Here is a 17,032-nt window from a genome sequence, read left to right as displayed (position 1 = left end):
GTTTGAATTGGATTTTGGTTGGTGTAAGGGTAAGGGTTAAACAATCAGTTATGATGGTTAGGTTTAGTGTAAGGGGCTATGAAATGTATTATGTCAATAGGATGTCCCCACTAAGATAGTAAGGCAAACGTGTGAACAACACTAGTGAGATGTACCAATGGCATAAAAATACTTCATGACTGTATTTTTCAGTATATTTTTCAGCCTATCTGTACTTGGGCATCTCTCTCTCTCTCTCTCTCTCTCTCTCTCTCTCTCTCTCTCTCTCTCTCTCTCTCTCTCACCCCCCCCCCCCCCCCCCCCCCCTCCCCCAACTCGGAAGCAGCCACTGTGCGAGGCGCTCGCTCACTTCTAAACGCGGACATGGGTGTTCCTTTCCACGCATTATTTCCACGTAATTTCTCTTCCTAGTTCGACATTAATCCCACCGTGACCACGTCCTCCACGCCGCCTGTTTGAGAAGAACTCGTGAGAAGTTTTTAACCCGAGCCACCCGCCTGACTGCACTTTTCGGCGGATTAATGAATTGAGGGCGAATGTGGCAGGAATGGTTGACGGCAGGAGCGCGCCGCGTCCTGCTCCCGTGTGTTGGAAACGACTTGAAGCAGCTCCGGGCTCCTTGTTGACCATGTTGGTCTCTCCTTGGAGTTTTTAATTAAACGCAAACGGGAGTTAATGAGCAACCAGGAGCTTGGAGGAACAATGGCATCGAAGGAGAAGCTGTACGAGCTGTGGATGTTGTACTACACTAAGGTGAGTTACACCTGACGGGGACACCTGTTGTTGTTGTCGCTGCACTTCCATGTTTATAGTTATTAACATTTATTTAAAAAACAAAACACAACAAAACATGAAAACAGGTTAGTTTTGCTCCCCAGGTGCGCTTTGACTCGTGTTTGTGACACACGGTAATAAGCGGAAGTAGGTCCTATCTGTTTGCACGTTAGCTTCCTCATTTATAAATTAAATATGTGGCATCAGTTGACTGTTTTGGTGAGACGTTGAAATAGTTTAATGCAGTAATTGAGTAGGATTTTGGTAGCAGGTTGACCCAATAATGCTGTTGTCTTGAACCTGACCTGTAACGCAGGTGTAACCTCGAACCGGCTATTTCCTGCTTCTTGTAACCACGCCCCCTTAATGTCACATGTCTGTAGTGTAGGTATTCAAATAGTGAATGCTTTATTACTCAGGCAAATAAATAGGTCAAGTCATTTTATTAGGTACACAATAAGTACATAGTGTAGATCAGGCAATCTTTACAAGGACAATAAGTCTGAACTGACACTAACAGAAGTGATAATTAAAGTGATAAGAAAATAGTACACAGTTCTGAGGTTTGGCCTTTGAATCTCTCCGATGATTTTCTGGTGTGGAATATGCATTTTCTTCTTACGTGTGTATTCTCCAAGCACTCCAGCTTCCTCCCACATTCCAAAAACATGCATGCTATGTTCACTGAAGACTCTAAATCAGTGGTTTGCAAACGTTTTATTCTGAAATGCAGCGGTGTAGAAGGTCATTTGACATGGCCACGACCTGTTGAAACACTTTTAAACAAAAAATGGTGGGTTGGAGGGGAAAAGTGGGTGTCGAAAAAGTGGGTGGTTGCAACACCCACTTCCCCAATGTGTGCGTCTCCTCTGACTATTACAGCTACTAATAATAATATCTTGGTGTTATTCAGAGCTTTTCTATCGAGCTAAAGATGCACATAAACTGCAGTCAAAATACACACATTTCCTTCATAACAGACTAGTTAATAAAGATAATTCAGTTTCATAAACAAAAATAGTTTGTTCCCCATTCAGCTCTATGACAAGGGCTGATTTTTGAATAGTATCACATTTATGATCCCCAAGTAAACACTACTCTAAGAATTACCAGCTACTTACAAATTGTTATTGCTTGGGTTGAAAATTTGACACTGTATGGTGCTGCTTTGTGCAGGGGCTGATCTATTCTGGTAGGATACAGAGCCACAGGCCACCGCAAAACCCTGAAAAATTCTAAACCTTTTGCGATATCATGCTGTCATGTAGAAATAACCATATTAAAAATTGCTTCATTAATTTGTTTTAGTGTGTTGAACATTTGGCTGTTTGATTTCACTACACTTTCAGCTTAACTTGTTCATGGCCATTTTGAGCCACAGTTCTTAAAATTTATTTTTTATTTATTTATTTATTTATTTTTTGCTGCTTCATTGCATATGTCAAATTTGAGTTTATTTGTACAACAAAAAAATGTCAAAATGAAATTTGTATATATCCTCCTCAGTACCACCTTTTTTCCCCTCATATTGCTAACAGAACATCAGCCAGTCTTTCTACAGCCAGAGAACTGAGAACTGTCCACTGTGAATGTGAGTGTGAACGGTTATTTGTCTATTTGAGCCCTGCGATTGGCTGGTGACCACTCTCAGGAGTAACCCACATCTTGCCAACTCAATGTCAGCTGGGACAGGCTGCAGTTCCCCTGTGACCCTAACTAGGGCACGCACTATGGAAAATGGATGCATGGATGATTGTGGTTGGAGTTGTGTAGAACTGCACTGCATCACAGTTGTCAAAATGTTTAGCTTATTAGTTACATAATATAGGCAGAGTATGAGAAATGGCTCATGGGGTGATGCCACGGCAAACTACAGCCAAAATAGCAATCCTTGTGTAATTTCTCCCCATGTTGCCTCCTTTGCATCTGTCAGTTAAAAATGTATTGATAACCAACGGATCTTAAAGTTTCATACATAAAAAATGTATACATTCATAAATAGATGCTTGTTACCAGACAAAGTTGTGAAATGTGTATGTGTGTGTTGAGTCAGGGAGTCACTGTCTAGCTCAGTGGTAGGAAAAGTACGGCCCGCATGCCACATATGGACCAGGCCGTTCGGCCACACCAAGCACTTACATTACGAGCTCTATTTGTTGTATTGCTTTAGCATTGTTTCCCTATAATTGGTTAATTAAAGTGTATTTATTCTATCCCTTTTAATTGTAACCTCATTTTAAATAAACAATTTTATACAAAATATTAGTAAAATAAACACTTTTATTATGTACATTAATTGTTAAATAATCCAATTATTTCTAAATAATCATTGAGAATTGATTTCCTATTATTATTAATACAATTAAAATAAATTTATTTACACATTTTTAGATCACATTTTAATTTTGTTTTAACCGACTAATCTACATATAACCTTGTCCATCTGTCCATTTCAAAACTCAAATGTGTCCGTTGCCCACCAAAGTTGGCCCACCCCGATCTATTTTTTTTTTTTTGTACACTAGCCTATAAAAAGTTGTGTGTAGAAACATGAGCTCAAGTCTTTACAGACAAACAGACTTAGACCTTTCATGTTTACACCAGATTCATTCATGCATTCCACATTCGTAGGTGCATAGCGTACAACAGGAAACAATTACCATGAAAGACCCAAGACCAGACCTGGAACTGTTGAAATGAGTTGACAGTTTTGTGACTTGTCTGTGTGTTTTATAGCTGTAAGGCAGAATTACAGTAGAATATTTTACAGTAGATTATCTCTTGTATCTCAATATTTACCATACTGTTGTTGATGGCGAGTCAACTGTAGGCCTATGCCTGTCAAAAATGTAACACTATCATTGATAAATCATGTTTAATGTGTGGTCATGTTAAAGTTGGATGAAGCAAAGCAAACGATACATGAAGATGTGTCATTTATCATACATACCTGCATGCTGTTTTATTATGGTTTACCATTCATGCTTGGTTGTCATTTTTGAGTGTGACTACTGACTACAGGGTGTTGTAAGGTTTCTTTGTGATGCGGATAAAAGTAAAGTACTGCTATTTTGCATTCAGGACATGTCTTTTCTTGATGGGGAACGACAAATTGGCTGTAGATGATATTACTATTTAATGTGTTGGCAATCTGCTCCGATGCCCGAGGACACAGGAAAACAAGATGAGACTTTTTTTTTTTTTTTTTTGCCCAGTTATGATTAAATGGGGCAGCGTCTCCTCGTGTCGTATCGCAGCAGCGCTATCTGAAGTGTTGCTCTTTTGACAAGGACGATGTCTTGTCATACACAAGGACATTTTTTTGTTGCCAATCTCTGTGAATTTTTGACTGAATTTAAGAGCAGACTTGATCTCTGCCTGTCAAGCCTGTCAAAGTCTGAAAGGGTACGCAAGTGGAATACGACAAGATTCAAGGAGCATTTGCCTCATGTCGCATTTACTATCAAAGTGCTTATTGTGGTCACTTTGGACAGATCCCAACAAACTCCAGCTCTTAGATAATTTGCATGTATCCTTTGAAAAGAACAATTTGTTCCTTAATGTGAACATCTTTCCCCCATAGATTTTAGAATGAGGAATAAAATATCTTGCTAATTACTACTATGGATAGCAATCAATTTCTAGCTGAAGTTGAAGAAAAAAACAAGAAACACAACCATATTTAAATCCTCTAAACCAGTGATTATCAACTCTTGACAGCAATAAATTGCATGTATTTGTACTGATTTGTGCATGCACTGCACAGAACATGTTAGGTAAAGGGCACAAATTCGCTATTCACTGATCCACCTGTTTGCCGTTTTTGTGTCTAGGTCTAAAGTCACAGTATGGGAATCAGTGTTGAATTGGAAGGAACCAAGAACTAAAGAGCACACAAAGTGAAATTGATTATTTGAGGCAATTACACATTCCATTCCCAGTGTAACACGGGAGTAACAATTCTCCGTTGACCAATTAACAGACTCGAGGGTTTGGCTCCACCTTTGCACAAGCATTTGCTCAACCCCTCACATAGGCGCCTCCTTCAAATAAACACCTCTTGCTCTTTGCAGTTGAATAAATAAATGCCTTGGTCATGAGTTGAAGAAATTACATTCATCTATGAGGGTGCGCTGATCCAAATGAAAACTTTTATTTGTTAACTCAATATCAATTTAGTGATTTTTTTTTTTCCTTCATGCGGAAGAGAGGTCCCCAGTTTTTAATTCCTGCATCCTCGTGTGATCAAAATGGAACATAATTGTGAGGTGAAAGGCAGGAGAGCCACTTGAGAGAACAATCATGCTCGCAAAGACTTTCCGTGTGTCATTGTGTTCATGTCCTGTGTATGTGCGTCTGAACATGTGCTGCTCTAAAGCCACATTTGATTTTTTTATTTTTTCAAAGACAACTTCTGAATGAGGCAAATTAACATAGATGGCTCCATTAAAAGACTCAATTTCCATTCAAAGGCCTTGTTGTTTGACAGTAAACATGACTTTTGACCTGTGACCCTGTTTTAGATACAACAAACACACCCAGACAGATCGCAACAGATCTCGCTGTTGTTGCCCCTAATCCATCAAGTCAAACTGGAAAGAATGAAAAGAAAAGATAGCTTTCTTAACCAAAACAAATGATTCAAACACATTTGTCCCATCGCCTTCATCCTGTGTATTTTCTCTCAGAACAAATGTTGCTCTGATTTGCGTGTGATGAAGGAACTTGGCTTCCTCTGATTGTGCAACACATCACAAGTCTTTTTAAGATCAACATAAGTTCATGGATGATGTAAATCATATATACAATAATGCATCATTTTAATAATAAGTCCAATGTTGCATTGTTTTTGTTATAAGGCGATTACCACACCTATACATTAGCTTAAGATGTGATTTACTGACTGTACAATGCAAATTTCTCATCTGACCTTTTCAGTCCCAAATTCCGTTTTCAAAGTTTATGGATGTTTAGCAGAGACACAGTTGGTTAAGTTGGCTACATGGAAATGATGCGTACACTGAAGGCAGGCACATTAATGTGTTTTGCCTGCATCCCCAATGTGTTGTACACTTTTAACTACTGTTAACTGTTTTAACTGTTTGTTGTTAGGCCTCGTTACATTCTTACTTATTAGTAGCGCTCACTTTTGTTTTTTTACTCATTTGTGTTGCTACCTAGGCTGATAAACCAGTTCTGTATTTGCGCTTTTTTTTTTCTGTGTGTGGAGTCAAATGTAATTTAAATTAGTGATATTTTCTTAAATGTTAAAGGCAGGGTCTTCCGTTTTCACTCAGGAAAATGCACTATATAAATACAGGATATATACACATGAACTTTTTCTCAATCTACACCTCTGGGCTTCTGTTAATGTTTGGTGGTGATTTTTTCCTAACCCCCCTCCCAGCCTGTATTTTGCCATTTTCTGTTTGTTTTGTCAACAGTGGGACGTTTCTGTGGCCAGACAGTTTTTCACCCCTCCAGCCTATCGCAGAGCGGGGGTGGGGGGACTCACTCACTGTCTGCAGACGGGGCCGGGTGAATTAGGAAAAAATCACCACCACAAATTAACAGAAGCCCAGAAGTGTAGATTGAGAAGGAGTTCATGTGTATATATCCTGTATTTATAGAGTGCATTTTCCTGAGTAAAAACGGAAGACCCTGCCTTTCACTGTAATGCAAGTGTAAAAATAGATTAAACACAGTGTTTTAAGTGGGCCGGAAAGCACCGGTACAGAGCTCCAGCACTTCTAAAAATCTCCCTTGAGCTTTCAGGTACTTCTTGACGTGCAAAGAACGTACTAACAGCGTTCCGGTACGATTGACATGAATGTATGTTTTGATCCTCAAAAGCTGTTAGGGCCAGCACCGCTCATCCACAGACTTACATATAGTATGGAAGCCCTGCGTTGATCACATCACCATGCGCATCCTTAATCCAGTTTTAATATAGATCTGTGCTCAGCAAGAGAAGCGTGCACACGTCACTGAAGTCGCCCGCTGAAAACGTGATGCTAGTCCGATGCTAGCCGACCCGAATGCGTGTACCACCATAGTTCTTGAGTTAAGAAAATGAAATAAAAAAAAAACTAGTTCTTCAAGATAAATATTTTTCGACTTACGAGCAGGAGATTTGAAATATAAGCGCTGCGTGGTGGCATTGAACTCTACTTAACTCACTTCATGATAAGCAACAGTTTGGTAACTAGTGAACAATTTATTTAAAGAAAAAAAAAAGATTATTTAAGATGTTTAATGCCACTCCCACTTGTAAGTTTACTGTCAAACAAAAAAACATTAAAAAAAATAGGTAGAATTAAACCTTTTTGTATTTAAACGAGGCAAACAACTGTCAAAGGAAATGCACCGGGTAGCTTAATGCTACGCTAATTAGCATCTCTGTTGCAGTGCTTTAACCCAATAGCAACAACATGTAGACAGACGATATATCAATACTCAGTCATATTTTGTGTGTCCTTTGCATCGAACAACTAATATTGACATGCCCTGCTGCAATATAATTGTCTGTTTCGAAGAGGCAAGGACTGCCTCGAACCCAAGTGGGTTTCATAATAATGCCACAATGAACAGTATATCCGCCAGAGGAAATAGAAGATTAACAGATTAGTTTTTAAGTAATATTGTATTTATTATTTTTTTTTAATGTATTGTTCTGTGTACGTATGCTCACATGTCAATTTACTGACCTTTGATATGACTTATTCCCGAACGGAAATTAAGAAAACAAAACATCTTTCCACTTTCCAGTGGCTGTGTGACATTCTGGTCTTAATAATAAGGTTTCAGCCTGAGAAATAAGGGGTGATTATCTGGTGATTACTGACCTAAGTGGTTGCAAGGGACTAATTAAAGTGACCGGCATGACATCCTGGCTCTGTTCAGCTGAGATCCCTCCTCCAAACATTTGTAATGATGAGGTTAGTGATGACTGAACCATTTGCACCACAGAGACAGATATTTCTCGTTTTTGCTGTATATTGGATATACTAGTGATTGCCAACCAGAGTAATGTTTATTTATTTTAGTATTTTTATTTATTCATTACAAATATATATTTGTAGCTTTATCTATGCCCTTGACGTATAGTGAAAAACTGATTAATTCTCATATTAGATGTCATAAGGTAAAATAAATGTGTTCAATTAAACAGGCCCATATTTCATACTGCATAATTTTGTAAGAAAATTGGGACAAGATCATACAGTTCATACTTTTTCTGACATTTTTGTATGGTGGTGTGCCGTGAAATTTTTCTAATGTGAAATGGGTGCATTGGCTCAATAAAGGTCGGGAAACATTGGATCAGAAAAGCGCCAGCTCACATGACACTTGCGGTTTCTGCACTCTTTAACCAGCACGATGGCCAACAAACAGGACAATCAAAGTGCTCTTTGCTGCCACTAAAGCTTGGAGACGGAGCCAAGCTGAATGCCAAGCAGCAGCTGCAGACAGAACAGATACATGTCTGGAGTTGACACATCTCATCGGACATGTAAAAGTTGCAGTGTTAGTGATTTTTATGTGGCCTTTTTATGCCCACACATCACATGGCTAGATGTTGTGGCAAATATTAGGGGAAATGTGTTGCTGGGAGTGTTGGAGCTTTAGAAAAAGTAGTGTCGCTTGGATTATTATTTAAGAAATTGATAACGATTTTACAAGGTACTGCCCCTGCTTTTTACCTCTTATCAGCAAACATTTCCTTTTTGTAATCTGATGTTTGAATTCGGAAGAAATGTTACGCTGTCAGCTAAATGAAGTGAATCTACAGCATTCAACTAGGTCAAGAAACAAACAGATCATGCACTATGTGGACAGGCGTATTGAGACACGGTTGCTCGAACATCTTTAAATTAAACTATCCTAATTTGGTCCTAAAATATTCATTCATATTCATATTCATTCACTATTACTGTACACACATTATTGCAAGTGATGCACCGATACCGATAAAGGTATTGGTGCCCTGAAAAAAAAAAAGCTCCAATGCTAAGACACCAATGCCATTAAACCACATTTTCATCACAATTGCAAGCTGTAAATAAACAGAATGAAGTACTCATATTTGGTATCAGTGGGCGCTCATATTTAAGTACAGTACTAGTAATCATACTGAACTCAGACTGAAAAAAAAGTGAAATATCAGCAGCTCTGTATTATTATTATTATTATTATTATTATTATTATTATTATTATTATTATTACTTGAAGCAGATATGTCTACATGTTAATGTAAATTCTGATACACGCGTCAGTGAACTTTTTTTTTTTTTTTTTTTAAGCATATGCTCATGCAAGTGAGCTACATTTAATTAGGACCTTTTTTTTTTTTTTTTCTTTTTCTTTTTTTTAAACTTCAACTTTCCTCGTCTTTGCGCAGAAGAGGAAGGGGCTTGACGTGTACCAAGGAAACAAGTTTTAGTTAAAGTAGCATGTCATTTCCTGGTTATCGCTTGATGTTGGGACACGAGAAACAAGCTAGTTAGAGTGCCTGCTGTGGAGAAATGAGCTCCCGAGCTGCGGACTAGCGTCGGCACATTTGAGACCGGGTCTCAGGATTCTGGCCTTCCTCAGGCTTATACAATGAAAGATGGACTGGCTCATAAGCCCACACCAGCTGGTAATGTAAATGAAAACAGTAGAAAATACATGGCTGGAGTTTTTACTGTATGTTAATTACATCATTTTTTTCATTACTTATTTGTGGAATTGTGCCGATTGTTTCTTCAGTCACATTACAATGAAGCTTTGTGTCAGAACGTGTCACAACTCTAAAAGTATGCTTGTCATCTTAAGGGAAGCTCCAGATGGACTGTCACACCATTCTTTATTGACAATACATTATTTTTGTGCTGTGAGTCAATCTGAAAGAAGTCACGTCTGCCCTCATGCCGCCTGTTCAAGAGATGCTTCCTCACTATCGGAGGCTTTATGCATAGTCAGCTAATCTCTATCTACTGTTTTATGCAATCATCCAGCACTCCAAGACGTCAAGGAATGTTTCTGGATGTTGTGTGTGTCACTGTTTTGATACCATCTCCTTGGTTCGTATGTGTATATCCAACCTTGCTTGCAAATCATAATTAAGGAGTCGGTTGAAAGGTTTGACCCACAATCGTGACCTATAAGACATTGTGTTCTTGAGATGGATGTAAGATGAAGAAGGTGGTGTGGAGGGTTAAAGCAGGAAGGAAGTGGTTCACAAAAAATTGATTAAAGCAATTTTCGATGTAAATAAGTTGCTTTATACATTGAAGCTAGTTATGATCGTGTTACCCTTATTTATTTTTTTAATCTACTATTGATTTAAAAGATGTTTATGTTGCATATTGGAAATGTTATGTTGTTGCTGTGAATTATTGTGCATCTTTATAACTGTGTACAGCATCTTGTTAGGTTGAATTTTTAAAAAAGATGGCTCATGCTTTTCCTCTCTTTGAGTTAATTCTCTTTGCAACATCCTGTTACAAAAATCAGGTCGTAAGGCTGACTGGAGACACAGTGTAACACTTTGCCTAGCATCCATCCATCCATCCATTTTCTTGACCGCTTATTCCTCACAAGGGTCGCGGGGGCTGCTGGCGCCTATCTCAGCTGGCTCTGGGCAGTAGGCGGGGGACACCCTGGACTGGTTGCCAACCAATCGCAGGGCACACAGAGACGAACAACCATCCACACTCACACGCACACCTAGGGACAATTCGGAGCGCCCAATTAACCTGCCATGCATGTCTTTGGAATGTCGGAGGAGACCGGAGTACCCGGAGAAGACCCACGCGGGCACGGGGAGAACATGCAAACTCCACCCAGGAGGGTCCGAGCCTGGACTCGAACCGGAGACCTCAGAACTGGGAAGTGGACGTGCTAACCACTCGACTACCGTGCCGCCACTTTGCCTAGCAGTTTTTTTTTTTTTTTTTCTCCCAATCTTGGCCTGCATTCCATTTTGTTGATTGTGCTGTAATTTCACGATCACTGACATGACTGGGCCAGTTTAATTAGCTGATGTTACTGTTGCTATCATATGCTACACATATCCATTTCAGTATTTCCGCTCCGGGGATCAAATTAAGGACAAATTTCTTATTTGTGTGTAAGTTGGCACTGTACTCAAATGTAAACCCTTTAAAAGGCAGTAATTTATAGCCAAAACAGGTTTTAGTCATTTTTATTGATTGGCTGGGAGAAGTCACATGATTTTACTGTCTTAAAATGAAGCATCCAAATGTATGCTGCGATACTTAACGCATCAACTTTATGATCCGTTTTGTTATATTTGCATTGTTACATAATGGCACCATGCACAATTAGCTCACACTTACTGTTCCTAGTGTTTGTGTCATGACTTCACCCCCCACCACAACATTATTAATATGAAACTATGCGGTTCTACACCACTACAACTGACACATACTGTTCAGTAAATAGTAAATACCTAGCTAGTTTGCACTAACTTCTCACGGGTAACGTCTCTCCCTCCCCTTCTAGAAAGATGTGAGCTATCTGCAGCAGTGGCTCGAGGCATTTGTGGGGTCCTTTGAAAGACTCATAGATGTTCACTCGCTCGAGCCCCGGAGGTAAGAAGTTCTATCTTCAACATAAACTGCGTAGCTTACACCATTCCCCAAAGCAGATTGAACTTTGCCCTCTTGCACAGATACAGTTTTGACGTGTTTATCTTCTTAAACACTGCCTGTGCGATGACGCCTTTTTCCTCCTCCCTCGCATTTCTCATCCCTCTCACCCTGCAGGCTGGAGGAGTGCACCGGCGAGGTGCCCTTGCTCCCCAGGGAAGTCCTGGTCTTTCTCAGCACGCAGCTTTTGCAAAGTGCGGCGCACCTCTCAGACAGCCATGACCAGAGCATCAGCATTCCCCACCCCGTCCTCCTCATCAAGTTCTTCATCATCGTCTGCAGGTTAGATTACAGTACAGGGGTTAGTTTTTATCCTGTCAAAGTATAAAAATAAAGTATAGATTGGGGCATCATGATAGAAAATAACCACAGACCTCGACCAGGGGTCTGCAACCTGTGGCTCTTTAGCCCCTCCCCGTGACTCCCTGTGGGTCGCTTAAAAAAAAAAGAAAAAAAAAAAGTAGAAATTATTATTATTATTATTTTTATTTTTTTTATTAAATATTCTTTAAATGAATGAATTATTTGTTTATATATTTATTTTATAATTTATATGTCCATAAAATTGCCAAAAATGTTGTAAATTTGATTAAAAAAAATGTCTGAAAAAACTACGTCTTGAAAAACTACCAAAAAATAAATAAATCCAAAAACGGAAGATGAAAGGTGGAATAAAATGAATCTCTACGTATCGGATGCCGCATATCTTTTCTGTTGTAGCTCTTGCACCCTCAGTACATTAGAGTACCACTAACACACTGTTTCACAATGATCAAACATTTTGCGTCTGCAGACAGATTTTTGGTTATTTACTTGGCTAAAATGGCTCATTTTACAGGAAAGGTTGCTGTTAGATGTTAGCATTGCACCTAAATATAGGAAAACTGTGCTAAAAAGTTAAATAAAACAGAACTGCAATGATTCTTTCGAATACCACTAGAGGGAGCCCGAGTACCAGTGGTGCACTAGTACCACACTTTAAGAATCACTGATCTAATTTATTACTGACATAAGGGAAGCTGGCAAATTACAGTTATTTTGTTTCTCCTGACATTGCGACATGAATTGTGCAAAGAGGCTGCAACCCTTCGTCAGGAAGTTCTCCCTGTCATTCTGCGCATACACTATACTGTGTTCTTTACCATAGATGGCCATCTTGCAGATGTTCACTTTCCTCATACTGCATTTCTCTCAACTTCTAGAAACATGGAGAACATCGACCCAGAGGGGACCCCCAGTTTTGTTTTTGACTCAATAAAGCTTTTGAATTTTTGTCTGCATCAGGTATGGCATTTATAAACTGAGCAGGAAACTGTTAATTGTTGGTTTCTGAATTTTCAATCAGTAAATAATCACTACATTTCTGTGCCCGTCACCCCAAATGTTCATCAGATAAAGAATGGAGAAGGGGACCAGTCAGCCCTGCAGTCTGTCGTGTATTACGGACTGGTGCTGTGGGAGAGTGTCTTTGACCCTTATCAGACGTGGAGGAGACGACTGGCAGGGTGAGTGTGACTACAGCATGTACAGTGCGTGTAAGTCTGTTGGTGAAATTTATTAACACAAAACTCCACCAAGTTCCATATTATGCTCTTAGCATCTTAATCAACCATAGGGGATGTGTAACATGTTGTCTGAGTGCCTCTTGACGTCAAGTCTTAGTCGAGCGGTATTTTGTTGGTATGAGTAGGAGGGCCTGACTCCGGCCTTGTGCGTATGTTTCAGGGAGGAGGTGAGCTCGCTGGAGAGGAACAAGTACAAATTCTCTCCGCTGCCTCTGCCAGAGGAGCTGACCGCTGTCTTTCACGGTGAGGAGCTCGTCATCTATGATCGTCGTCACAAATGCATAACAGAAGAGATATTGTAAACCTGCTCTGTACTAGTGATATGACTGATATGGGCTGATAACCAATACCGATTATTAGTTGTCAAGGAGGCAGATAACGGATATTTCAAGCCGATATTCATTCATGGTAAAAGAGAAAATATTAGCATCAAAATTTAAACAAATAATATGTTAAAATGCAAGCATGTTTGTTAAGACAACTTTTTAAATTTTCAACACTTTAAAGGTTTTCCTTTTAGTTTAAAATATATAAAGAATAGACAGCTTTTTTTTTTTTTAAAAGATAAAGTTTTAGAAATATTCAACATAATTTCTTAATCTTTAAATAAAAAGTGTAGGTAGTTTCCCAGTGTAAGCATAATCTTTTATAAAGTGAAAATTTCAATCTATCCATAAATTAAAAGTTCCCTGTATCTCACTGAGCGACAAATGCATGCGAATGTACCTAATGTTCAAAATTTCTTTGCAACAAGTAAAAACTATCTGTGAACATCTTACGTATCCTGATGAAAACACCAAATTTGCTACATTCGCAAGCACTCACCAATCAGTGTGATATGAGCAATATCAGCCGATGCCGATGTTGGTCAAAATGCCAAATATCGGCACTGACAATCGAATCGGCCCAGCCGATAATCAGCCTATTCCTGCTCTGTACAAATGCTGTAAATATTAGCATGTTTTTCTGGCCACTGCATTCTTGCTCCAAACTGGAACCTACAATAATCTCAGCTGACCCAAATTCCCTTACAAAGCATGATTTACAAAGGTGGTGCTAATACTATTGTTCTATACACTCACTAACCATATTAAGTTAATGTAATGTGGTTCAATACAGGTGGTGTGTTAAAAAAAAAGAAAAAAAGCCAGGAGTTAAAAAGACAACAATGCTCATTTTGGATTGGCAGCGCATGAGAGCTATTAATAACCTCAGAGTTAATTTCTTAATGAATAATGCATTAATCTTCATGACAGACTACCGGCGTATGTAGGAGGTGGGTTTAGCGTTTGCTACTTATTCAAATTAAGTCCGTTCGGCCTTGGCAAAGGTCAGCGTTTTGCATTTGTTATTGTGCTTGTAGTTTGCAGCCGTGTAAAACGGCACAGTGTCAAATACGTTTGCTAAATGTTGGAGGTGTTTTAGTACATCATCAAAAACCATAACACACACATTAATATACTCACTCAGTGCTCAACAAAATGGTCTTTTTACAGGTAGACGTTTCAGTTCTTGGATTGGATTTTAAGTGTCAAAACAGATCCTGGGTCAGTTGGTGTTATTGATTATCATTCAGTAAAGGGCGTTTATGTTTGTATTTGCTGTAGTGAGTGTGTTGTGTTCTTTTTTTTAGTACTGCATAATGTTTATTTAATGCCTCCATTTGAACGTTGACCGACCTATGATTTCCTATTTACAGAAAGTCTGCAGGACAGTGAGAAGATCCCAGAACTTCTCACACTCAGGCTAGTCCATCTCCAGGGAGCCGTCATTAGCGGGGGCAAGGTCTGTCGCCTTATTTTCTGCATCCTCATAATCGGAGTTTATTATTGTCTGGGAATTTGATTACCGTGGATCATCTGGAATTATGTGCCTTTCCAGAAGAATGGTCTCCTTGCTGTCACCTCTCATGCTGTGGAGGACCTCTTCTCCGTGTTGCAAGCTTGGTGTTGCCGGTCCTCCCATAAGCCGAAGGACACGTCGCTCCCTCGGCTGACTTTGCATTGCCTGACCGCCATGATCCACCTGCTGCATTTTAGCAGCCCCTCGGAGCGGCAAGTGGAAATCAAGACCATATTGCGGAGTTTCTTCCAGCTCCTGAACTGGAACCGCCCGCTGAGTAGCGAACAGCAAGACAGGCAGAACTCTGAGGAGAGCCTGATCTCGCTCCAGAGCCTGATGCTGAGTAAGAATCCGCACGGAGGTCAAACGACTGACGGACGACGAAGCTCATGTTACCCGCTCTCGTTTGCAGACGCCGTACCTGAGATCCTGCAGTGTTCGGACCGGCCTGCCCTCCAGGCTGTCTTCCTGAACAACAACTGCTTTGAGCACATCCTCAGGCTCATACAGAACAGCAAGGTTAGCCGCTGGGCCGTCTAAAATGTGCCCGTCAGCTTTTGATTCATGTCTAAACTGCGCAAGTTTCCTCATTTATTTTCCTCGTATTCCTCAAATGCATTTCCTCATTTGTTTGCCTGATTACTGTCTGATTTCCCTCAGCAGTGTCTGTCACTTAAATATCAAAGAATATTAAAAGCTATCTGCATTTTGAAATTGTACTGTGTGTATGTCCTGTAGCTCTTTCAGAGCAACAGGCTTAGGCCGAAGAGTGAGTGTGACCTCACTACAAGTTTACTCACAGAGGTCAAAGTGGACCAGGTACTCCCCCCAAATAAACCTTTGGTGTTTATTGATCTGTCAGCAGGAAACTCAGCCTTCTCTCCACATGTTCACAGATAACCACTTCTCTAAACAGGAAACTTTAGACAGGAAGGCAGGCTTATGAAGCAGGTAGAATTATATGATAAGTGTCACTTGGGGTGAGACATTGGCCTTATCTTCGCACATATATTCTGAGAACAAATTTTCACTTCATTAACAGCAGAGTTGGACACTGAAAATGAAGATGCACATTTTCAAGCAGCAATTTGAAACACCTGGTAAAGTGCTGACAGAAAATTTTATGATCACTGACATCATTTAAAATCGGTGGGTACTGTGCTCGGATATCTTGCTCAATGATCCATGGAAGGTTTAGATGTTACCAGATCAATTCAATTCATACTTGTAAACAATTAGTATTAAGTATTAAGTAAAGTATTCAGTTACTATGCATGTTTTTGTAATGTGGGAGGAAGAAATGACTACAAATTGATTGGTTGAATGAAGACTGGCTGAGAACTCCATCATGTCAGGAGCACGATCTGACCTATTTAGCTCAGCTACTCAAATTAATGGAATTCTTGCTTTAACAACGTGAAATAAACTTTAGCAAATTACAGAAAGAAACCTTTATGTGATATACGTTTTAATAGCGACAGAGAGAGAGAGACACAGCTCATATATGGTATATGTTCCTAGTTACAGGCTGAATTCCCTGTTGATCTCACTGGACTAGTTTTTTTTAAATAGTGCATGAGATGGTGGTTGATGCATGGCTCCTATTACTGCCTTGGTTGCTGGTTTGGTGGCACCAGCATAAAAAAAAAAACCTCTTCTTGGGATTGTCTTAATTGTCTCTCTTTCTTTTCCCTGATTGCCTCACATAGTCCTGGTGTGGATAAATAAATGTGCTCCTTTCCTCCCACTTCTACTTCAATCCCATTTTTTCTTTTATGGTGAACGGCGCACATTTTGTCTTGTTGCGCCGGCGTGATGAAGCTCATTTCCTTATGTTGACGTAGGTGCTGGAGCGACGCTCGGACAGCATCACAGTGCATGCGTTAGGGGTCCTTACAGCCATCATGAGTAACTCTCCCACTGCCAAGGTAAAGACATCATCACGTGATCACCTTTGGTCCAACTGTACCACCAAGTACCTTTATGTGTCGGCCAGTTATAACATTATGACCACTTGCGCAATCTAATACAATCCAGTAAAAATTTGAACAAAATCTCTGCCTTTAACAAAGATAATACTGTCGTGAGTGACACTGCCATAGAGGTATTATTTAATTGCCTTTAATGTTCATTAATGTGGTTGTAGTATGTATTTATATTAGGGCTGAACAATTGATCGAATTCAAATTGACATCA

At 39.6% G+C, this 17,032-nt stretch overlaps 1 protein-coding gene across 3 annotated transcripts in view; it reads left to right on the top strand.

Moving 5' to 3' along the window:
- Window positions 1-342: 342 nt before the first annotated feature.
- nbeal2 (neurobeachin-like 2) overlaps window positions 343-17,032 on the top strand; it is a 41,728-nt gene continuing 25,038 nt past the window's right edge. For 2 of the 3 annotated variants that reach the window (XM_077526930.1, XM_077526929.1), the window contains exons 1-11: window positions 343-753; window positions 11,284-11,372; window positions 11,547-11,711; window positions 12,632-12,713; window positions 12,822-12,934; window positions 13,155-13,237; window positions 14,694-14,779; window positions 14,876-15,179; window positions 15,249-15,355; window positions 15,575-15,655; window positions 16,681-16,764. In XM_077526930.1, the coding sequence (XP_077383056.1) occupies window positions 676-753; window positions 11,284-11,372; window positions 11,547-11,711; window positions 12,632-12,713; window positions 12,822-12,934; window positions 13,155-13,237; window positions 14,694-14,779; window positions 14,876-15,179; window positions 15,249-15,355; window positions 15,575-15,655; window positions 16,681-16,764 (1,272 nt within the window). In that variant the 5' untranslated portion in view covers window positions 343-675. The remainder of the gene's footprint in view (window positions 754-11,283; window positions 11,373-11,546; window positions 11,712-12,631; window positions 12,714-12,821; window positions 12,935-13,154; window positions 13,238-14,693; window positions 14,780-14,875; window positions 15,180-15,248; window positions 15,356-15,574; window positions 15,656-16,680; window positions 16,765-17,032) is intronic. The other variant, XM_077526931.1, reaches the window with a different exon arrangement.

This window comes from Festucalex cinctus, chromosome 7 (assembly GCF_051991245.1).
Source record: "Festucalex cinctus isolate MCC-2025b chromosome 7, RoL_Fcin_1.0, whole genome shotgun sequence".
Taxonomy (NCBI): Eukaryota; Metazoa; Chordata; class Actinopteri; order Syngnathiformes; family Syngnathidae; genus Festucalex; species Festucalex cinctus.
The sequence above is the reverse complement of the archived record's forward strand: the minus strand, read 5'-3'. Positions and strand labels throughout refer to the sequence as shown.